Raw genomic sequence first — 25312 nt, 5'->3', positions numbered from 1 at the left:
CTTTTGGTTTCGATATCCTGAAGCCCACTTCTTATGAAAAGATTATCTGGTTCAGAAATTATAGGAATATTGACAACTGTCTCATTTTTACAAAGTTGATTAGCGCTTAAACTACAGTACATTGATTCTTCTAATCTCTTCTGAGTTAGTGAATGTTTATAATAATGAACTTAATTTTTTGTCCATGAGCCCCCTGAAATTGTAAAGAAAAAATAATTGCATATGATAGTTCTCCTTGGTTGGCCCATTCATCTGTTCATTGTGTAGACAATGTAGGAAACCTCAGTGTGAGTGGCGCTTGCAACGAACTGAACTGACTCACTTGTGATATGTGTCTGTGAGAAGAGCTGGCGTTCAGTGTAAAAGCCCCCAAAACAAAGTATTACCAAAATAAGGTTGGTTTATGTGGTGGTGATAAAAAAAAGCAGGCTGCAGTTACCCTATGAATAATCCAGTTGGTCAGAAGAATGTTACTGCTAATTTAACCAACTTCTGTGTTCGGTGCCCACCTGGCTTCTGATTTTGTTTCATTCATCACAACTAAGATATCTTGTATATGATATGAATTGGACAGTATGGTATCTTTTTCAGAGGGAAATTCTCAGTCAAATTCCAGTTACGGTGCACAAGAGGTTCTCGTGTAATTCGTTGGACATTAATAAGGTTAAATGTTTCAAAGACTCAGAAAATATTTTGGTTACGTGATGTATTTGATAGACTCCCATGGGAGATGGATGGTGATGACTTGGTGTTGATTACAGAGAATGAAAGGGAGGTGTAAGAAAGATTTAGGAAAAGGAGAGACTGACTGGTATACAAGGGTTTGAGAATAAATATGGATAAAACAAAAATGATGATGTCTAAGGCTGGTGGTAGTACTGTCAGAGCAGAGTATGGCCATGTGCAGTTTGCCACAAGGATGTGGGAAGTAACTCCATTTTGTGCAGTGTTTGTGATAAGTGGGTGCATGAGAGAGGTACCATATACTGTACTGTATAGTGGTATTAGAGGTAGGCTGCGAAATGCCAATTTTATGTGTGTGGGGTGTCGGGGAGAGCACGTAGAGATTGTCAGGTGTGAAACGATTGATTTTGCTGGAGAAAGTCTTGAGTGTGTGGAGGAGTTTTGTTATTTGGGGTGCATGGCATGTGCTGGAAGTGGAGGTAAATCTGTGGCTAGGGTATGGAGTGATTGGAGGAAGTTCAGGGAACTGTTGCTACTCCTAACACTGAAAGTTCTCCCTCCTTGCTAAGGGATCTTTTTATGCGACATGTTATGAGTTAATGGTGTATGTTAGCGAGACTTGGGCAATAAAGGAAGAGGATATACTGTATATAGGCTCAAGTATACAGAAATGGCAATGAATAGATGGATGTATAGTGCATCCTTGGATGGGAGGCCTGGGGTGGCTTGAATTGCAATGAAAGAGTTGAGAGGAAGGATGGGACTTGAATGTATTGACGTTGTGATGAGGATGGGTAGATTGGGATGGTTTGGGCATGTTGAGATGATGTTGGATATGGAAGGTGAGAAGTGTGAATGTCACAGTTAGGGTTGCAAGAGGCAGACCAAAGAGTACCTGGGATAATGTCACAGAGTGTGACCTGAGGATTAAGGGCCTGGATTGGGAGGCTGCCAGAGATTGAGCTGCCATTAGGTGACCAAGGCATATGCATGCAGTTATGTTGGAGTCTTTATAAATGATACAATGTTATACTGGTAACAAGTTGCCAGATGTGTAGAAACATGCAACCAAATTTATTTGTAAAACAACAAATAGGTGCTTCTTAAAACCGAAGATAACTGTGTAAAGTCCAAGAATTGGGCCTTGCTCCGGTCCCTGCATAAGATACCTGGTCTTAAAGCTGAGAGCATGGTAAATTATTGTCTAGTCTCTAATTTGCCATTTCTAAGATTATTGAGTGGGCTGTGCCCAGTCAGCTTCTACCAATACTTGAATGAAACGGAGTTGTTCCTCCTGTTCAGTTGGCACATCATTCAAGTGAAAGTGCATCGAGAAGGATTCATAATGACTTGGTGGCAAACACCTGCAGTGGGATGTCCTATCTTCTGGTTCTCTTTGATCTGTCTGCAGCCCTTGACACATGGCTCTTAACTATTGCTGGATGATCTCCATTCTTATGGTGTCTGCGATTTTGCCTTTTTGCTCCTAAAGCTGTACCTGTCTGACAGGTCTCAGTGTGGTTGTTGACTATGTGTGTGTGTGGACATGGTTCCCCTTTTGTTTGGAGTCTCCCAAGGATCCATTTTAAGTCCAGTTTTGTTTATAGTTGATACAAGTACAGTAGCTGGTTTTTCATCTCTGCTTGATGCATATGATGTGTCCTATCATTTTTGTGCTGTTGACATGCAGCTCTCTGTTAAGATGACTGATTAACAATGTAAAGAAAAAATTGGAATCCCTGATGTTTGATATGAGGAGTCTAGAAAACGAGAGGCAAACTCGCCAGGAACCCTATTTTCTTTTTTTGATTGCTACATATACTTCAGTCCTCCTCCTGTCTGACCATGAGACCCTGGTAAGTCCAGTTTACATGTAATACAGTATGCCAAAATTCCTGTTATTCTAAAGCAATTTTCCTGAGTGCACATTGAGGTATGTATGTGTTTGAGTGGCGATACATGAGAGACGAACTATCCCAGACATTTACAAGGGGTATTACCATGACCTAATTTCCGAGCAGGATCAGAACCCTACAACGACTGGAGATAAGCAGCAGGGGGAGGAGGTTGGTCTGGATGGCAACCTCCTTGATTATTAAGTATCCTGTCCCCCTTCCCCCTGCAGCTTCCCTATGAAGGTGTGTAAATAATATTTTCCGTGTTTTTATGTCTGTGTTTCATGTCTTGTTGGTGGTATTATTCTGGACAGGAATGACACATAGTCAGATGTGCACACCTTAAAAAGGTTGTGTGGGCCCATTAGAGTCATACGAATGACGAACAAATATTTATGACACTGTGGTTGCATAGTGTGTTGTTCAAGATTGGAAAATTTTAAAACACTCATATCCCAAAAATATGTTTTGGCATCGCCCCTTGTATTCTAGACTCCTCATATTAAGATCTGGATGGCAAAGATGAGACTTAAGCTGTATGATGTAAAACAGAAATCAGTATTATTCAGGGAAACACAAGTGATGGTGATGCTGACAGCACCCTGACCTTGAGGACTGGAGAGTCACAACTTCGTCCAGTATGGTTTGTTTGAAATCTGGGTGTATACTGTATTCCATTTTGAAACAGAATTATAAAGAACATATTAATCAACTTTTCAGAACTTGTAACCTGCACATCACAAACCTGCATTCTGTAAAACAGTTTCTAAATAGAGGATGCTTCTTGACATTAGTCCATAAAATGGTTTTGTCTCATGTTGATTATTGCAACTCACAATGGATTGGTCTTCCAAATAATCTACAAAATAGGGTTCAGTCAGTGTTGAATAGGGCAGCAAGGACTATCTTTGGCCTTCCCCTAGGAACCCCAACTACTTATCTCTGAGTTCCACTGGTTGCCAGTAAAGGCTAGAATAGAACTTAAACTGTGTTTCATTACTTTCAAGGCTCTTCATTTTGGTGTACCAAAGTATCTTGTTGAATTGTTAAAACTTTCACTGGCATGACCAGATATGATGTTAGGAAGCAAAAATTATCTGTTGCACATCAGTGAGCCTAGAGCTGTTCACTAGTCATCTTTCTCTGGTTGATCCTTTTTTCTTGTACTGCTCCTAGGTCACCATATATAACAAGTTGCCATTACCCATGAGGCAGTTGACTTCTTTTGAATATTTTAAGGGGCAGCTCAAAGTCTGTCTCTTCCAGAAGGTGAGGTCTGGGGGGAGAAGATGTGACAGACCATTATAGGGCTTAAATTGCAGGCACTTCTGCTGACTAAGCATGTACCATAAATGAACTATATCTTAGTTATCTTTTTTTACATTGTAAAATTGTTGAAAGTGTGTCATGCATTAGTGAAGTCTTCATTGGAAGAACTAGCAGTTTTGAGAATCAGAAGAGCATGTTATTACAGTATTACTACAGTAAACCCCCGTTAACTCGTGATAATTGGGTTCCAACCCTCTACAGGTTAGCATTTTTACAAGTTACCGGGGTCTCCCCCCTACACTCCAAAAACACATTATACAGTACAGTACATTAAAAAAAATTAAAACTAATAGAACCTTACCTTGTTTTGGTACTGCAGGGAAGTATTCAAGCTTGGAGGAAGCCTTTGGTAGGGTGCAGAGGTGGACTGGGGGGCTCTGGGTCACTTTGAACACTTTTCTAATAAAAACACTTAACACTTTGAGCACTTAGAATACACCCACTTATATTACTATACTGTACACTGTAAAGGCCATTACAGTACTGTATCTTTTAAATCACTTAACTAAAATGTGCTGGGTTTGATATCAAACTCAGCACAAACTGAACGAGTCGAAATGCCAGCATCGCATCGAACCAACGCCTTCAGCTTCTGCAGAGTAAGGCTCTTCAGTTTAATACCCTTCCTCCCGGATGGTACAGTGGGCCTCTTGCTACCGTCAGAAGACATGATGGCAGGGTATGTAGGTCTTTAGCTCAATAAACAAAATGTAAAGCACTAGCGAGCAGAGAGAGATGCGTCGCAAACGAAAGATGGAGGCAAACAGCGTTGCAGAGGCATGGGTGCGAGTTAGGTGTTTGTTTACAAGCCTAACTTGCACTTTTCCCACGAGCAAACGGATTAATACAAACTACAGTATTCTCTCCAAAACATGTTACCATGCGGAGCCTCTTGTGTCATTATTATTACCTCATGTTTCCACGAATTAATGGAAATTTTTATGGGTTGATTTTTTTTTTTTTTTTTTTTTTTTTCCCATGATATCCTCTACGAGTTATCCCGAATTACGATTTATTGAAGCACAAATTAATGAGGGTTTACTACTGTATTACTATTGTTATCCATCCATCCATCATTCAATCCCCCTTGAGGAGCGTAGGAGCCCGGGGCTAGGCAGCTGGTCCTGACATTTAAGACAAAAGTGAATTATTGTTGTTATTATTATTATTATTATTATTATTATTATTATTATTAGTGGTAGGTGGTGGTGACCATCATCCACTCACTTGATGTAGTGCTGCCTACTTCTTCCTTAGCCTGTATAATTCTTTTTCTGTGCCTGCCCTCCTCTCCTCCTAGTTCTCCCATCTTTCCTGTCGCTTCCTATTGCTTTTCTTTCCTTTACAGGTGGCTTTACATTGAGTGACAAGCCAAATGGTTTCCTGTAAGCTGAGAAACCATTTACAGTGCTGGGTGGTAACCACAACCAAACCATACATGTTCCCTACGTGTCAGCAAGTGGGTTGATGAAGGGTTAATGCCCCTCCCCTTAAAACAAATAACTCAATGTCAAATGGCCACCCTTTGCGAGATTATGGCATCTGGGAATAGGTAGATAGATAGATTATTATTATTATTATTATTATTATTATGATCATTAATTCACTCTCATCTTAAATATCAGGACCAACTGCCTAGCCCCGAGCTCGTACGCTCCTCATGGGGCAACGTAGGATTGGATGATGGATGGATGGATGATCATTAATATTATTATGTGTGCTGTATGAATACAGTATTTGTTATTTGTAGCTGAGAAAATTTAGAAAATAGTAGGATAATTTTACTAATTGGCTGTTACTGTGCTGCAGTTTGGTCCTGTACTAATGTTTATTAATGCATTGCTATCATGAAAATGTAAAGATGTCAAATTTCTTCAGGCCATGATAATAAAATATAAGTACTGTAATAACATGCCTAGTAGAAGGGGAAAAACATTTGTGAGGTGGCTTCCAAGTCATGAAAAGATATGAGGGGTCACATACTCATATAATGAGCAGATTTACTGTATTGTTCAGTACTGTACCTTGCTGCACTATGGTATAGCTGAGAACAGACAATATTTGATAGTTTGCAGCCTGTAAATTGTAAATGATTATGTCATATATCTTGGGCACAGTATACTGCATTTGTTCATTATTTCTTATGCACAAAGTGTGAGTATGATTTGGTGTACCCTTGCAGCTGTTACTTTTCTTTCTGTCTGTCTGTTTATAGCCAGTTGCTTTAATCATGGAAGGTGTGACTTCAGATGAATCACCTCCATTTCACCCTGTCCTCTGCCATCATGCTGCCTTTTTCCCAACTTATTCTCCTCTCATGTGTGACTATCCCATTCCACCATCTCATTATAAGTCTTATGCCTCCACCTCACTCTCAGGCACTCTCCAAGTCAATCTGTTATTCTCTATTTTCTTACTCTATTGCTCCTGTGTGGCCATTCCTAGCTTGTGATCTATTTGAAGAGAGTAAATTAGAAGTATATGCAGTATGTTATTGTTATTAACCCTTTGTCTGCAATTATCTGTTTTGCATTGTACTGTATCTCAGTTAATGTAGGACAATATTACAATGATCAGCTGATACCCAGTGCACCATAATTATAAAAAGTATCTTTCATCTATTTACTGTGAACAAAGAACATAGTAATTTATTCTGGCTTATGGCAGGTGATTTTATAAGCCCATTACACTCAACTCAGCCAAAGAATTGTATGCAAATACTGAGAGTTTAGAAGAGGGGTGTTCAGAATTCACTGGTCTACAAAAAAAAAAAAAAAAAAAAAAAAAAAAAAATTCTGGCATGGACTTTGATAATGGATTTTGACTAATTTTGGGGTGCTGAATCCAAAAATGAGCTCAGATTTACTTTATCATGTCCAGTTTTCATGCTACGGTTATGCAATATTTTTTTCAATGAACCTATTTAGGTCCTTAGGTGTTGCACTTTGGGAGAGCAAACTTGGTTTATTTGCCTAAACCTAAGCCTAATTTTGCCTTTACGTATTTTACATCTATTCCATACTCTTTGTTTATGTGTCTTTAAGGGCTGGATAAAGAAGGAGGCGAGGGCAAAAGGGCCGTGCTTTGTTTATGTGTCTTTAAGGGCTGGATAAAGGAGGAAGGGAGGGCAAAGGGGCCTCGCAAGTGGCCTCTCGCTAGGGTTGATAAAGACTTTTCTTTGATCGATAGCAGTCTCAAGTGGTATGTTATGGCTCCAAAAAATATGAATAAGTGAATGTCAGCAACATAAAAAGTTTATTTATCATTTATGGTTGTGAAGTTACACTTGAAATTTCTTAGTATAAAGCTGACTTTTTTCACTGAGCTTCAGTTCTCTCAAAGTATATTGGTTGGTTATATATGCTAGTACATAATGATCTTATTTGATTTTGAATTGTAAACTGTAGTGTTTAATATTACTTTTTTTTTTTTTTTTTTTTTTTGACTGCAATTTCCTGATCAGATCGTGTCTGCCCCTTCATCTTCAGAGTGGAGAAAATGCTGCAATGATCCAGATATTTTTTGCTACATCTGTGGCTGTTTCACTTTAGCCTCTCAAAGGCGTAACATTGCTACTTTTGTAAAACAAGTGTACCCTGCTTATTTTAAGTTACCCTTGGGAGACTAGGACAAAAGCTGGGCTCCTCATGAAGTTTTCAAAACTTGTGTGAAGACTTTGAGATCTTGGTCTCAAGGCAAGAATGTCACACTCAAATTTGGCATTCCCATGATATGGAGGGAGCCAAAAACCTATACCGATGATTGCTATTTGTCTTGTTAATGTCAAAGGATTCAACAAAAAACAAACTATTTGGAATATCCCACTCTTGAATCAGCTTTAAGGCCCATCCCTCATTGTGATGGCATACCAGTACCTATTTTTACTGACCTCCCAGATATTGATGATGGAACTTCAATATCATCCTTGCATCTTTCCTCAAGTGGAGATGAACAAATCGATGTGGATTTTCATCCATCAGAAACTTCGTTAGGCCAACCTTCATTGTTCAATCAGTTTGAGTTGAACGATTTCATTCGAGACTTGGGTTTGCCAAAACAATCTTCCGAGTTGTTGGCTTCAGGCCTAAAAGAAATAAATCTTCTTCATCATGGCACTAGTGTCTCATTTTATCGTAACAGAGAAGAGAGACTGCGGAAGTACTGTACTTCACTTCAGATGACAAACTTGTTTATTGCAACAGTGTTGATGGACTTCTTTTGGAAATGGGATTATCAAGATATGTATCCAGTGAATGGGGACTTTTCATTGACAGTTCAGAAAGAAGCCTAAAATGTATCTTGCTTCACAATGATAACACTTTTGGATTGATTCCTATAGGGCACTCAGTGACCCTTAAAGAGGAATATGCCAACATAAAAGTTGTTCTGGAAAAGTTGAAATACAACGATCATGCTTGGTTAATTTGTGTTAATTTAAAAATGGTGAACTTCCTTTTAGGGCAACAAAGCGGCTACATGAAATATCCGTACTATCTCAGCTACTGGAATAGTAGGGCAAAGGAGGAGCATTGGGTTAAGGATGAGTGGCCATTAAGAGACAGCTTGACACCTGGAGATAAGAACATCATAAATGAGCCATTGGTTGATCCAGATAATATCATTCTTCCACCACTTCATATCAAGCTTGGCATAATGAAACAGTTTGTTAAGGACCTTGATCACTCCGGGAACTGTTTCAACTATATATGCATAGCTTTCCCTGCACTAATTGAAGAGAAGAACAAAGCCGGAATATTTGATGGCCCTCAGATGAGAAAGTTGCTGAACGATTTGTCTCAATGTCTTCTGTTGAGGTAAAAGCCTGGAAAGCATTTGCCAATGTTGTGAAAAACTTTTTAGGAAACCGGAAATCACACAACTTCAAAGAAATCGTGAAAGAGCTCTTGTCCAGTTTGCAAGCAATGGGATGCAAGATGAGCATCAAATTGCATTACTTGCAGAGTCATATGGACAAGTTTCCAGAAAATCTTGGCCATGTGATCAAAGAGCAAGGTGTGCATTTTCACCAGGATATCAAAGTAATGGAAGAATGCTACCAAGGCTGATGGAACTGTAATATGATGGCTGATTACTGCTGGAGCCTTATGAGAGATGTTCCAGATTCTGCACACAAAAGAATGTCTTCGAGAAAAACATTTTGCGATTGAAATATCCCAGTGGTGTTATTGACTGTTTTTACTTTGTAGAGAAAAAAAATTAAACTGTTTTAACATTGTGTAACTTATCAGATTTATGGACCTATGGTTTACCAGTTTTGCCTTTTTAAACATATTAGATGATCAAATGGCAATGTGAAATAAAAAACAAAAAGAGCACTGTAGTTTGAGCATCATATTTCCAATAAATTGAATAATTTTACTCTGCTAATTCTTTAAACTTTAGTGCAAATTTGCGAATTTTCAACAAACGTATGGCATACCAAGTCTCAAAAACCTGAAGTGATAGACAAAAACTGATACCAAATTCGGATTCAGCACCTCAAAATTACCTTAAATCCGTTGCAAACAGTCACGCGAGAAAAATTGTGTTGACCAGCATATCCAGTTAAGGCAGTGCTGTGAAATTACTTCAGTCATCTATTCTGATCAGTACACAGTATTTCAGTGTTGATGAAAGTCATGTGTCATGAAGTTGCTGAATTCTAACTGTACACATTTTTGTTGTGTACAAAAATAGTTATGACAATTTTGTAAAGAGAATACTTCTTCATAGTGCCTTAGTTTGCAGTATACAGTATATGATTATGTCTACCCTCTTTTTGTTTCAGTGGTAGGTGCAAGACTGAAGTGGTTTTAAAATACAAGAAACATTGCTTATCAGCTCCGTTTATGCCAAACATGGAAGAAAAGTGTCGGGACAGCATACAAGATCAGCCAGACTCCACCACATTCTTCTCCCCAGCAAAATATAAGGTTGTTTTACTTGGAGATGGTGGCACAGGAAAATCAAGTTATGTTTCCAGGCTGGAAAGTGGAGATTTCTGTAAAGAATATATTGCGACTTTAGGTGTTGAAAAGCATGAAATAGCCATAAGTACATCACATGGACCTTGCTCAATCTCTATATGGGACACTGCTGGTCAGGAAAAGCTAGGCCCATTAAGAGATGGATACTATGAAAATGCTGATGCAGCTATCATATTCTTTGATGTAACATCAAGAGTTACATACAAAAATGTACCTAACTGGCATAAAGATGTTCACAGAGTACAACCAGATATTCCTCTTGTTCTTTGTGCAAACAAAATTGATGTTCAAGAAAGAAAAGTTAAAAGTAAGAATATACTTTATCCAAGTAAACATAAAATGGGATTTTTTGAAATCAGTGTGCAGGAAAGGATCTGTTTAAAAGAACCCCTAGAGTATATACTTCAGCAGTTGACCAAGGAGCCAGACTTGTCAATCAAAGGTTCTATTGATGCCAGTATCTTTGGAGGACTTGATGATGTACGCATAGATAAGTGATAGTTTCGTGTGCTGTTATTTTCTGTGTAAATTATTTGTATAAGATTATTCCATGCATCCATCCATCATGGAATCCTGTGCTTCCCCATGAGGAGTGTAGGAGCCTGGGGCTAGGCAGGTTTGTCCTGACATTTAAGATGAGAGTGGCCAACCTCACTCATCCCTGAGTGGCATTACATGAGGCCATTTCTTGGATATAAACCTGCACAGGCCCAACCCGACTGAAGCGCCTTAATCACCCACTAAACCACCAGGGGCCATAATTTGGGTATATGGTTACCACCCAGCATAGTAAATGGTTTCCTGGTGTACAGGAAACTATTTGGCTTGTCACTCAGTGTAGAGTCACCCGTAAGCAGAAGAAAGAGGAAAGAGTGAGGGAAAGAAAGACAGAAGAGGAAGGAAGGAAGGAAAGGGCAGACACCCAAAGCAGCACTACATCAAGTGAGTGGATGGTGAACGCCCCCACCTACCGCGTATAATATTATTCTCTTTCTTTTAATTTTTAGTTACATAAATTGTTATACAGTGATTCCTTGGTTTAGACTTGGGTATAATGGTTTTTGTTATCACAGCAAGATGAAAATTTGCATTCCTGCCATTATTGACCAAGGAGTCAGACTTGTCAATCAAAGGTTCTGTTGATGCCATTGTCTTTGGAAAAGTGATAGTTTAGGGTGCTGTTGTTTTCCATGTAAATTATTTCTATAAGAGTATTCACTTTAATTAGTATAACTACAAAAGTTGCTATACTGTACAGGGATTCCTTGATTATAGCAGTTTTTGTTATTACTGCAAGCTGAAAATCTGCACTCCTACCATTATTGTGCATTTTTTAGCTAAAAACTCTCATTATTGGGCACCTGAGTTGGTTTTTGCCAACAATGATGGTTCAAAATCTGTGGTTTCTGATGGCTTCGAAGGATTAAAAGATGATTCCATACTCAAGGAATGAATCTCAGATGGTGGAGACAACTAACTCCCCCCCCAAGCCTTAGAACCCCGTACCCATAGCCCATCTCAGTCTCTGTATGGTACAGTACATATTTCTTCCTTTTTGTTCCCTTTTCATAAATTTCTATCAACCTGACCATGAGTATATGTGTTTCCGTCATTTACCAATATTGTATGAATGTATTTGAAGGGTCAAAATTGATGTAAAAGGAAAAATTACAGTTCATGAGTGGGGTACATGGTACCAGTTAGAATAATTGTCAGAGGTTCTGTGCATTCATTATTGCACAGTTTCATTATCATGCACTAGATGTGGTATTAGTTATGTGCAATAACCAAGGGATCAGTGTACTGTATTGCATTGTTTACTGTCATTTATGTTGATTTGCTTTATAATCAGACGTGTGGTTTGGTATTGCATTTTTTGGTAGGATATTTTACATGCATAGGTTTCCAATGTTTTTTATTCTTTTGAATACCAGTAACTCATGAAGCGTTACCTTAAAAACTGAGTTATGTGGAAAGAAAGCTTTAAGTATAGTACATCCCCCTAGTACTCGAAATCCTGGTACTGTACGTGAAACCCCTAGTGCGCTAGGACCTGTTTTTAATATTTTCCTAGCCAGAGTACGCAAGTCACACCCACACGACGCAAGGCAGCAGGAAAAAATGCCCTAAACCGGCGTTTTCTGGTGTGCACCCCGAGAGTGACATCTGCCTTTGATGGAGAGTGATTTGCCAATGCCTAGGATTTGTCGAATCCTGTGTGCCCTGAATAGGTTCAAGGAGGAATTCGAGAGCATGGAACTGTGTCAGCAACGAAAGGAAGAGGTTCTGAGTTCACCAGACAGAACCTTCTGTTACTGCACAGAGAAGCACCATCAAGAAATTAACAGGAGGAAACAAACCCTCATCACCCATTGCATTCAACGGCCACCACAAATTCAGGAACCTGAGGAAGGAGAGCCTTCTTCTGCAGAGCCAATTCCTGGGGAGGAACTAGAGGATGAGGTGATGTCCGTTGTGTCATCAATAGACTTTGAAGGATTCATGGAGGAAGTGAGTGAGGTGGCTTGTGAAAGTGTTGATGAGGAGGTTGGTGAGACAGGTGGAAGGCTGGCAGTGCATCGGGTGGTGCGGCTGGCGGTGCATCGGGTGGTGTAGAGGGTGGTGCAGGGCACACTAAGCGCCTCACGCTGCCTCGGAACCTCTTCTTACGCCCGTCAAGCATGTTGTCTTCGAGTAAGGTGAACAGCCATATTCTTGTTATTTCAGTTATATCTTTTAAATACAGTACTGTACTCAATATGTCTTAGATATTTTCCCTCAGACGGGTAAAAAAGGTCACTGATAGAGGGGGATGCCGCCCATATGTTAATTTTCCCATTAGTTTATGTATTCTTAGTACGTGAAATCCTAGTACGCGAGCACGTTTGCCGCCCATATAGGTGCATGCTGGGGGATGTACTGTACATGTAGCTTGTTACAGTATAGTGTTTTGAAATTGAAGATATTTGTTTCATTGCTCCACTGAGCCACCATTCTTACTGAGGCATTCATAGTTTTAAGGGCCAATTTGTCAGAGGAGTGAAAATTAATTTTGTGGTAGTATTTTATATGCAGTATAGCATATCCTCATAGTGCTAACATTGGCCTCTCTGGCACATTTCTCTCCATGGAAAGAATGTGTGTGTGTGTATGTGTGTGTGTGTGTGTGTGTGTAAGAAAAACTGCAGCAAGATATTGTAAATATGGGCTGAAGGATGTCATATTATTTTTCATTCCTGTTGTCTCCCCTTTACAGAATACTGTAACCTAATGCAGCACTGTATAGAAATCTTTGGTTGACACTGTCATGAGATGCAGAATAAAAGTGGTGCTTAGCAAAGTAGTATTGTGTCAGTACCTATGGCTTTAAAATTTTACTGCTCTGTTCTAACTTGCTACAGTAAGAAATGGAGTGACTATGCCATTGGTGTATGTGAAGTCCAGAAAAAAAAAGTAATTGGTTTTGCTTCTGAGATGGAGCCAGTGTTTTTAAGAGCTGGATGGTGTATAAATAATTGTGTGACCTGTTTCACCAGGCATAGTCTGTTTTTTTTTTTTTTTTTCCTTCCCCTTTGTTTCTGACTCATACCTCAGTCCATCCTTTAAGTATGAACTACAGTTGGGCACTAGGTTTTGCATCTGATAGGAACCGTGAAAAGTGCTGTGAAAGTTGATTTTACCAAAGCTGGGGCATTGACCTTAAGGGAAATAAGCTAATAGGGACCGTGCCTGTAAGAAACTCACCCCTTAGTGTATTTCCTACTTTAAATATGTCCTAAAGTTACCTGGAATATTACTGTTAACACATTAGCTAAATCATAAGGTACGGTAACTAACGACAAAACATAAAATCATCATATAATACGGTACAGTACACTTAAATACAGCAAGTATTGGCAGTATTACTTACATGTGTGACACACTCCCTCCCTCCATTCACCACTGTGAAAGGCTTAATGGACTCGATGCCTGGGGCGTATCTGAGGTTTTGGGTAGGGCTAGTGGGCCCCACCACTGCCTCCAACACCATTTCTATCACCACCACTCCTTTCTTGTTGTGCCCTTTTATGCAGCACATTCATTCTGTGATGCCTCTTCCTTGAAGCTTGCCTCTCTTGCTCCTCCAAAAAGCCCGAGAATTCCTCCATTTCAGCCACAATTTTATTTTTTAACAACAGATTTTTGTTTTTTCACCCCTTGTGGTAGTCATGCTTGACCTTCCCTTTACCAGTAGCTGTTCCAGGTTCACACGTTCTTATACCATTTCCACTATCACCTGGTCCACCTCCGACTCCACTTGAAGCACAAGATGACATACTTCTGTCAGTTACTAATCAAGGACATGAGAGTGTAACAGTCAACTTGTGGACACACTGAACGTATGTGGGAAGCAGGCCGAAACTGAGTATTGGTGCTGGCATTCCAATGGCGAGAATCTGAAACTTGTGGTGCGGGAGGGCGGGAAAATGCATTTTTTTGTCACGAGTGTTCAATCACAGGAATATTTGATGGCTGCTGTGAAAGTGTGTTTTGCCAATCTGGATGTCATGAGACCTGGTGCCCTACTGTATGGTGTGGATGTTACTGCTGCTGCTGATTATGATGGTGCTGATGTTGATGATGGTACATAAGTCAAGCTGTGCTCTCATTTGGCCTTCATTGTATTATTCCAGTCATCAGCTTGTAAGGCATCATTATTGTCAGATGTCAGGTTTTAAATTTATGTTGATAATCAGTACAATATTTTAATTTTATTTGATTGGAATTTAACTTTGTTTTTCCCCCCAGATGCATGTGGATTGTTTCTGTGTTGGAGAAAATTCTGTGAATTAGAAGTTACTTTGGACCAACTCCATAATGCCCTTCAAACTTAATTTGAAATACTTGTAATAAGTCTTTCTATCTCCTATAGCCAGACGTCATAATCCAGTAAGGGGTGACCGTTTGACTTTGAGTTAGTTGTTTTACGGGAAGGGGCACTAACCCTCTGCAAACCCACTTGTTGACATGTACGGAACGTGTGGGTTTGTTATATGGTTACCACTCAGTGTTGTAAATGATTTCCTGGCTTATAGGAAACCTTCAGGCTTGTTACTTAGTGTAAAAACACCTGAAAAGGAAAGAAGAGTAATAAAATGTGACAAGAAAGATTGGAGAAATAGGAAAAGTGGAGGCCAGACACAGGAAAAGATTGATTAAGTGAAGGAAGAAGTAGGCAGCACTACATCGTGAGTAGATGACTTAATAACCTGGTAGTATAGTAAGGTAGGGCACTCCATCTGGATATGGCAAGTATGGATTTAAATTTGAGGGATGGTTGGGATGTATTTTTCACATAATGTCAAATGGATAAGGGTTTAATAGCTCAGTTTAGAAGTCTGGACTGAGTACTGTAATATAGCACTAGGCTTCTGTGTTCCTGGTGGGGCAATAAAGATGAAACAATACACTATAACTAACACTGTCTATCTGGCAGCAACAGTAGATGGTGAATATCTTTAACTCCCTCACTCTGATGATCCATCCATCCATCCATCATCCAATCCTATGTCGCCCCAAAGAGGTGTGTAGGAACCCGGGGCTAGGCAAGTTGGTCCTGACATTTAAGATGAGAGTGACCAGCCTCACTCATCCCTGAGTGGCATTACATGAGCAATAAACCCCAACCACCTCTTGGATATAAACCTACACCCCAAACCACTTCTTGGATATAAACCTACACAGGCTCAATCTGATTGGAGCACCTTAATTACCCGCTAAACCACCTGGCACCATAATTTGGTTACATTACCACCTAGTGTAGTAAATGGTTTGAAGTGTACAGGAAACCATTTGGTTTTTCACTCAGTGTAGTCACCCATAGGCAGAAAGAAGAGGAAAGAATGAAGGAAAGAAATTCAGAAGAGGGAGTGTAAAGTGACCCATAGGCAGAAGAAAGCGGAAAGAATGAACAAAAGAAAGTCAGAAGAGGAAGGATGGAAGAGAGGAAAAGGTAGACACCCAAAGCAGCAGTATATTGAATGAGTGGATGGTGGGTGCCCACACCTACCACAATACTCTGTATGTTTTTATATTTTGATGTTGCTACCTCCAGATGATTTTGTTAATTTTAGATCAGTCTTTGTTGTGGTAAATTAGGAATAGTCTTAAGTAACCCATTCATCAGCTGATTTTTCTCAATGAGCCCAAAGAACTTATCTGAAGGTAGTAAGAACCAATAATAAACAAAAAACATATCCCTGGATTCAAGGGGTTAAGATGATTAATGCAATACTTATGTACAGTACTGTCTCTCCACACATTGTGAATGAATCTTACGTTCATAGACTGTAATATTTTTATTTGACTGCATATTGATGGGAGAATACTCTGCTGGATTGGATGATAGATGGATAGATAGATGAACTGCATGGCACAGTTATTCAGATAGTAAAGGAACATACATATGAGGTACACTGTACTGCAGTGTGTTGAATAAAGCTAAGTTCAATATGGGGTTACTGTGTTTTAAGACCTCGTTAAATTGTGTTTACAACTTTTGTTTGTTCAAAGTTTTTGTGTTACATGTAAAATCATCATCATCATCATCATCATCATCATCATCATCATCATCATGACTTTTTTCACTTGAGGATAAGTTGAGATAAGTAAAAAAATCAAGGAGAGATATTCTGTGTGTGTAATTCACCGGGTCGGTCAGGATCACTTGATGGTCGTGATTGTCAGCTTTTACCCTCCCGGAAGGGAGCTGAGAGCTCATATAGTCCGATCTAAGGGCAAGGCTGTGACCTTCACACACGCACACACCCGTCCCCTTGCTCAAGGGGGACAGTAACCACCCACTTCGTCAGGGAAACTTTTCGCAACCTGAGCGAGGCGCGAACTCCCGTCCACCAGTTGGCAAGCGGGAACGTTACCACTGCACCAGCGAGCGGTGTGTGTGTGTGTGTGTGTGTGTGTGTGTGTGTGTACCCAGTATATACTGGTACAGTGAAACTTCACTATAATGGACTAATTGGGGGCCAAACCATTATGAAAAAAGTGAAATTCCAATAAAAGTAACATCTGTACTTCCCCCTACTAACCCGGACTTTTTCTAATACAGCATATCAGACATTAGTGCGAAGTGCACCAACGGTTTTTAAACTGTTTTCACTGCCATTGCAGTACTGTACTGTATTATACATTCACTACAATAATCAAATGGTATAATATATATCGTAACACTGTACTGTACTGTACACTGATAAACATGTCTTTTATTTACCTTACTGTGGTGAACATAATTGAAGTGGTCAGGCAGTCCCGACTGCTTCTGGCTTTATCAGACTTTTTCTGATATATAAAAATTTAGTCCAGTAGCTCCTTGATTCCAACAGAAGCAAATTCCGGTCTATTGAAGTCTGTTATATCAAGGTTTTACTGTATATATGTACGTATATACAGTATATATATATATATATATATATATATATATATATATATATATATATATATATATATATCATCATCATCATCATCAGCCATTTGAGTATCCACTGCAGGACTGGCCTATCTCGACCGAAGTAGGGATGATACAGCCTATGTATCTCAACCAAGTGGCTTAGACTGTTTGGTAGAGATTGTATGTAGGGTGAGAAGTGCTTGTAAATGTGATTGTTGGGTTGGAGTGGCTTTGAATGTGTATGTAGTCTGTGAACCAAGTGTAATTGGCCCGCGCAAGCTGACTGGGTGCAAACATACTTTACAGTAAGCGACACTGGTTCAATCACAGCACCCCTGGTGTCCGCCAAAGCAGTACATGGCCGGGAGAATGCTTCCAAAGTTTATTACCCTGGTGGGGCGTGAACCCTCTCTTTCCAGTGTAGGAAAATGCACACTTTACCACAGTACCACAGAGGCTTTATATATATATATATATATATATATATATATATATATATATATATGTACACTGGTACGTATAAATACAGGTTTACCCTGATACATGATACCCCTGGATGCGACACCCTGGCTTAGTGATGGGGGTAGAAATACCACCATACCCTGCCTAACGATGACCCAACCCCGGTCTAACAATGGGTTTAGATTGCTTTTTACCGATTTTGATGATATTTTAGAAAAATTTTGTGTTAAGGTTGATTTATAAATTATTTTTAGACATATTAATGTATTTTAGCCATAGGTGGGGTGAACATTATCATTTTGGGGTAGAGTTTACTAAGTTTGATTTTTTCCAGACATTTGACAATTTACAGATTTTATTTTTGGTATTGGGTGAGTTATAAACCGGTTTTAGGCTTAGATTAGCTTGTCTTAAAGCTATTTGGGGGTTTAGGTGAGCTACAAACTTGATTTTGGATTCATTTGGGTGGGTTTAGGACTTGGCTGGGGGGAAACCCAAGGCTCAAAAACGCATCCCTATACTTTCCACGTTAAATCTACCCCAATATACGATGCCATCCTAGCGATGGGTTTTTACTTAACCAATTGCATTGTTAAACTGGGGTATACCTGTATATGTACATATTAAAAAGAGTTTAAGTTGCTTCCACTTCTGCATACTTAGCTTGTACAAGAATGATACCATAGTTACCTGTATTTTTATTTTTATTAGAGTGTTGAAAGTGTGTTGAGCACTAATGAAATCCTTATTGGAAGAACTGGCACATTTGAGAAACAGAAGACATTATTACATTACCTGTATTATTATTATATTATTATTAGTAGTATTACAGTAACAAACCTTTAATCTGGAATGCAGTAGGCCACGGACCTTCTGGATTATCATATTATCCAAAATATCAGACAGGTACCTGAAAATGTTCAAAACACACCCTAAATAGTAATAATAAATTATAATACAGTAATTACAAAATGATAGTTTTCTTTACTTACCTTTGTAATGTAGTGCAGATGTAGGCTGTTTCAGGTCATATTAGTGCTAGTAGTGTTTGGGTGGTACAGTAGTACCATCGATATTTTTCAATTTTTCCCACTTTTTCTCAATTTTTTATCTAAAAAAGCTAAAAATGACCCTGGGCTGAAAATTCTGAGCCATAGGGTTTTCCGTACCATTGGATGACCGATTATCGGAAGTTTACTGTATTATTATTCTTTAGTGGTAGGTGGGGACCCTCACAATCCACTTACTCGACGTAGTGCTGCTTTGAGTGTCTGCCCTTTCTTGTCTTCGTTCCTACCTCTTCTGTCTTTCTTTCCTTCATTCATTCCTCTTCCTTCTGCCTATGGGTGACTTGTGACTTTATACTCCCTCTTCTGTCTTTCTTTCCTTTGTTTTTTCCTCATGTTTCTGCCTATGGGTGACTCTACACTGATTGGCTAGCCAGATGGTTTCCTGTACACCAGGAAACCATTTACCATGCAGGGTGGTAAGCATATGACCAAATTATGGTGCCTGGTGGTTTAGTGGGTAATAAAGACGCTCCAATCGGATTGAGCCTGTGCAGGTATATATCCAAGAGATGGTTGGGGTTTATTGTTCACATAATGCCACTCAGGGGTGAGTGAGGCTGGTCACTTTCATCTTAAATGTCAGAACCAACTTGCCTAGCCCCAGGGTGCTACGCTCCTCATAGGGCGGTATAAGATTGGATGATGGATGGATTGTCTTTATTACTGAACATTATCCCTTCCACTGTCTATAGTCGACAGAATGCCAAAGATAGCCTTTAGGGTTGAAAGGTAAATTTGCACATTCCAGATGATGCTCGTGTCCTGAATGTAACCCCAAGGTTGTTCACAAAACTTAATGAATGATGTTTGTCTCATCAGTACTGTACTGAAAATCATCAGTGACTAAGTAAATTATGGTATGTTTTGTTTAACTTGTAAATCCTATAGCCTGTAAGATGTTCAAAGTTAAGTATGAGGTGGTTATTCTAGTACTAATACTGTACAGCAAGATGGTGACTCATGACATGCTCTTAAAGTAATCTTTTCAGTATTGTGTGGAATAAAATTATCTGGCAGAAGCAAAAATGAAGTCAGAAGTTATATGCACAGAAAGTGTTCGTAGAGATGATATTGAATGATTTCTGTCAGACGGGTCATTTGTAAGTGGAATGAGATTATCTGTGGATAATCTGAGCAAGATATGGTAGGGTTATCATTTTACTGACTGGATTAAGTTTATTTTGTACCTGTCTAGTAGCTACCAGTTTTGATTTTAACCCTTTTACTCTGACTGTCTATTTCATTTCATTTTTGCTATCTCCAGAACAATTTCATTCAGTTTAGGAAAGACCTTCAACTAGGGGGGATAGGTATGGCATTCATTGTCTCATTCATAGCAGTAAATCTCCCTGAAGTGAATAAAATTCGCGGGAAATAATAAGAATAAGCACAAACAAGATGTCCTAGTGGTGAATGTGTTAATTGTGATTTAAGTAGACATGTCAATAGAAGCAATCCTCATTTTAGTCAGGGATATCTTCTAAAATGTTAGTTTTTCCTCCAGAGTTTTACTATATTGTAAATTGGGAGAAACTGACAGATCAGCTTTTTGTAAAACTGAAAGCTTGACAGGTAATTTTCCTGTAATTTACTGTGGACTTAAAGCAGAAAGAGAGAGAGAGGGAGAGAGAGAGAGAGAGAGAGAGAGAGGGACATGTAACAAAATCTTACTGTACTGTTTTATGTGACTTGGATGATCCCATTGTTTCGTTTGGTTTAGTTTCGTTTTTGAAGGCTCCCTGCTTGAATGCGTCAGCCTTGGTCACCTAATGGTGGTTCTCCATGCTGCTTGATCTCTGGCAACTTCCCTATTGAGTCCCATATCCCTGAGCAGGGCTCTTGTTTGGTGAGCCACAGCTCACAAATGCGAGTATTTTTTCCCTTCGGCGAACAGATTTTACATGCAAGTCGCCTTTTGGTGAGGAGAAAATACATCCACTTTAAAACCCAGTAAACTACAAAATAAGTAAATCTCACGTAAATGAACAAAAAAGCATGTTGTGATCGATTATGAATTCTTTCTTGTCGCCATTGTGAATGTTTTGAACCTCATTATATGATTCTAATCATCACAATGTGTAAATGAATAAATATATTTATTGCCCGTAAAATATTTTGGCTCGTAGTCAGTCTGGTTACTAATAATTTATTTGGCTCGTAAATCTGAAACCTTGGGAGCCAAATGGCTCGCAACCACTGGCAGTTAGCAAGAGCCCTGCTGAGGTCACACTCAACATCCCTGGTCTTTTTCGGTCTGCCTCTTGCAACCCTACCCTTAACATTAACACTTTCTGTACCCAGATATCCCCCATCCCCTCCACATGCCCAAACCATCTCAATCTATCTCTCCTCTTCACAACACCAATACACTTCAGTCCCATCCTACCCCTCAACTCTTCGTTCGTAAACCTAGCCCCCCCAGGCCTCACACTCGGGGACGCACTGCACATCCACCTAATCATTGTCATTTCTGTACATTTGAGCCTGTGAATGTCCTCTTCCTTTACTGCCCAGGTCTCAATACCATATAGCATAAAACTTCTAATACATGCTGCATACAAAGATCCTTTAGCATGGAAGGAGAGCCCTCTCAGTGTCATGAGAGGCAACAGCTCCTTGAACTTCTTCCAACCACTCCCCACTCTAGCCACAGAGCTAGTTCCAGCCCCACCTCTAGCCAGAATATGTCTTCCAAATAAAAAAACTCTTCCACAAACTCAAGAGACTCACAGCAAGTTCAATCCTTTCACGCCTGACAATTTCCACCTGCTCTCCCCGACACAACGCACACATGAAATCAGCATTATCTTGCAGTCTACCCCTAATACCACTACATCTCTTATGCACCCATTTATCACAGACATTGCACAAGATGGAATTACTTCCCACGCCCTTGTGGCAAATCGCACATGGTCACTCTCCCTCTTTGATGGTACTGCCAGCAGCCCTAAATACCATCACTTTTGTTTTATCTGCATTTACTCTTAAGCTCTTATGCCCCATACCATCTCGCCACTAACTAAATCTTTCCACCGCCTCCCTTTCGTTCCCTGCAGTCAACACCAAATCATCAGCAGACATCTCCCTAGGGAATCCATTTCTGATACCACATGAGAGGGCTTCAGTTAACATGATAAACAACAAGGGACTCAAAACTGACCCCTGGTGCACATCAACATTCACGGGAAACTCATCACTCAAATCTCCATTCATTGTATTTTATCCATTCATTGTATTTTACTGTTTTAGGTACAGCAGCTTATGAATAAAGAGGTGCTGACCAGCTGACCACACAAACTAGGCATGGACATCAAACACAGGGAGGTAGGATGACAAAAGTGTTAAATTTAATCAAGTATACATAAATATCTGTATATTCTGAGTGTTTTCATTATTTTTTACTTGTTATATTACAGGATGGTAGTTAGGAAATTGTAGAATGTAGATGTGACTGAGCTTCTGTACTTTTAAAGTTTAAGCTATATTGTATGCATAAGTGATGATACAATTCTAATGTGTACAGTATTTGCCATCAGGAGGCTGATTTAACTCTAGAAATATATACAGTAGTAGTTTGCTGTTATGTATTGATCGAAGACATTACTGTGCTTTGTTAAACTAGTTGAGATTATTTTATGTTGTTTTAGTACTGTACAGCACAATGTTTTGTCAGTTACCATACAGGATATCGTATTGTATTGCATCATATCCTTTAGTAAATAACAAGTACTGTAGCGTTTGCAGAAAACTAACGTATGGTACATCATAATTTGCTAAGTGCATGCTATTTCCAGGTGATTCAGTGGCTGAAGGAGGTATATGGAAGTGACCAAGTCCCACCTTTTGAGAAAACAGAGCGTAGTATCACACTTCTCCACCAGCTAATGACTGTCAGTAAGCGCTCTGAAGGAAGTGCAAAACTGTTAGCTGCAGATTATGCCAATAAAATGGCAGAATACAATGCTGAAGGTACATTGCTGTTTAACCGCTTTAGCCTGAGGTTGTATAATATTCTTTCTACCACTAGATGAATATGGTATACTGTACTGTACTTAGGTAAGGAGGGACTTTTCAAACTGGATAGGTTAGATGTGGCCATCATTAATTCCTTTACTATCTGAGGGCTGTCCAAAGCTTAATGAAGTTAATTGGTAGTGACAAAAAGATAACAAAATATCTCCTTGGATTGAAAGGGTTAATGGATAATGTTTGATACATGAGTTTTCATCTTTTTTTTGTAGCTGCAGTTGGCGCATCTTTATTTTGCAGATTATTGCCTGATAATGATTAGCATTTTTGCTGTAGAATGTAAGATAAAGGGAGAAATAGCTTCAAACAGTTGCAGATATTTCCTTCCAAGTGGAGGGGTTTAAGGGTAGGCTACTGTAATCCTGTACATTTAAGGATAGATGACCAGCCTGATTCCCTTGATGGCATTAAATGATTGAAAACGCTCCAGTCACTTCTTGGGGATTGAACCTGTCCTAGGGTGTTACTCCAGGTGGGATATTCTAACCATCAGAAATGGGATAAAAGAGTAATACCTGAGTATTGTATATTTTGAAGTTTTCACAGTTCTTTCTTGAAAGTGTTAACAAATACCTTATAACTCACCATCATGAAAAGTTCATCAACAATTCTCCACAAGTATTGTGGCTGACCTTCCATGTTGGTTACTTCTCCTCAAACAGTAGAGTGTATTCTCTTTTTTTGTACTGTTTTGTTGTGTATTTTGTATACAGAAACACCTTTCATTTCTCCTGTTAGGAAGGAGGCCTTGGTGAACTTTTGATTGTAGTAGTACAAATTCATGTGCTAGACTGTACTTCTGTCTGGTTTCTTTTCCACACAATCAAAGTAGCTCATGTGGTCTTGTTGTGTATCATGTATTTTTCAGAATATCACAATTTCCTCCACTCATTTGGTGCTGTAAATTAAGAGAACAGGCATATCAGCTGTGTTATTGGTGTAACTTTGATGGCAGTATTTCTGTTGTTTGATGAAGAATTCACAGTAAAATGGAGCATTAAAAAACATGACATAACAAGGATTTGCTGTACATCTATAACTACAGTAGCCAAGTCCTATAATAGTGTGTAGTGTCATATGATTTAGGCATAAAGTCATGCACTATGGTGTTTTGTATTGTTATACTTAGCCCTTCAGTTCAATAATGGATATTATTTTAAACTTATTCTTGCTATCCCCGGTTTTCTGCATCTTCAAATAGTCTCTGGAACTGGAGGAGTTTGCTGAAGTTTTTACTTAACTCTTTGCTGGTGCTGGAGAGAATGCTTTAATGCATTGGCACCCACTTAACTGGGCAGCTTCACTTCCTGGCTACATAAATGCTTTCACTCCATCCTCTGAAAAGGGGATGATAGACTGTGAAGGAAGGGTAATTACAACCTGCAGTCCACTGGACTCATGTCCAGATGAGTCTGGAACAACGGCAACAACAGCAACAAAAAAAACTCCTTGCGCCAACGCAAGATCATGCGAGTAGAGTGAAAGAAGAGTTCTGGACAAATGTGGAAGCGTGCATGGAAAAGTTTTAAGGAATGAGAGCATGTTTTTGGTTGGAGATATGAATGGAAAAGTAGGGAATGTGAAGGTGGATGGAGTGGTTGGCGAGTGGGGTGTGCCTGCAGAAGTGGATGAGAATGGCAGTGCTCTAGTGGGCATTTGTGCAGGGAGGTGGTTGGTGATAGTCAATACCCTCTTTAGACACAAAATGATTCACAGGTATATGTGGCGAGTGATGAGAGGGGAGGGTGGTGAACTGAATGAACGGAAGGTAGTGATTGATAATGAGAAGGTATGTAATGGATGCAAGAACATAAAGAAGTTAGGGGAGTGGATTTTCTGACCACCACTTGGTGGTAATGAAAGTCAATCTATCCATCTATTGCCAGATGCCTTAATCCTGTACGGGGTGGCCACAAACAAATCGCCTCCACGTCACCCTGTCCCCGCCATTTCACTGCTCTGCTCCCAACTAACACCCCCCTCTCTCATATACCTCTCCACTCCATCCCTCCATCTCATCCTCAGGGTTCAAATGAAATGGAGGAGGAGGAGAAGGGAAGGACAGGATGAAGGGTAGACAGGTTGCAGGAGGATGGAAAAAAGCAGAATACAAGAGAGAAGGGGAGGAGCGATTGGGTAAATATGATTTGGAGCAGATGGGGGATATGGAAGATGTGTGCAAGATTTTTATAGAAGAAATCTGTGTAACATGTCAGGCGGTGTGTGAGGTGAAGAGAAGACAAAAGGGAGTGCAAGGAACAGCATGGTGAAATGAAGAGGTGAGACAGGCTGTGATGCAAAAGAAGGAAACATATAGTGATTGGATGAGAAACAGGGGCATGGAGGAAGTTGAGAGACAGAGAAGAGAGTTATTAGTAGAAAGGAAAAGAGAGGTGAAAAGATTAGTAAGAG

At 39.5% G+C, this 25312-nt stretch overlaps 2 protein-coding genes across 2 annotated transcripts in view; both read left to right on the top strand.

Moving 5' to 3' along the window:
• LOC145416333 (HAUS augmin-like complex subunit 1) overlaps positions 1-25312 on the top strand; it is a 68301-nt gene that overhangs the window by 5729 nt on the left and 37260 nt on the right. The window contains exons 2-3 of the mRNA XM_080285334.1: positions 22121-22195; positions 22666-22840. Of these exons, the coding sequence (XP_080141460.1) occupies positions 22175-22195; positions 22666-22840 (196 nt within the window). The 5' untranslated portion in view covers positions 22121-22174. The remainder of the gene's footprint in view (positions 1-22120; positions 22196-22665; positions 22841-25312) is intronic.
• Positions 9767-10393, top strand: LOC145415662 (GTP-binding nuclear protein Ran-like). Its single transcript, XM_080284880.1, has one exon. The coding sequence runs from the start codon at positions 9767-9769 to the stop codon at positions 10391-10393; it is 627 nt and encodes a 208-aa protein (XP_080141006.1).

Source organism: Coenobita brevimanus, chromosome 13, assembly GCF_032717465.1.
Source record: "Coenobita brevimanus isolate Jiangsu-jjx chromosome 13, ASM3271746v2, whole genome shotgun sequence".
Classification (NCBI taxonomy): Eukaryota; Metazoa; Arthropoda; class Malacostraca; order Decapoda; family Coenobitidae; genus Coenobita; species Coenobita brevimanus.
The sequence above is the reverse complement of the archived record's forward strand: the minus strand, read 5'-3'. Positions and strand labels throughout refer to the sequence as shown.

Bases quoted from the DNA above. Each gene is read 5' to 3' on its own strand.
- LOC145415662 (XM_080284880.1), top strand. From the start codon at position 9,767: ATGGAAGAAAAGTGTCGGGACAGCATACAAGATCAGCCAGACTCCACC.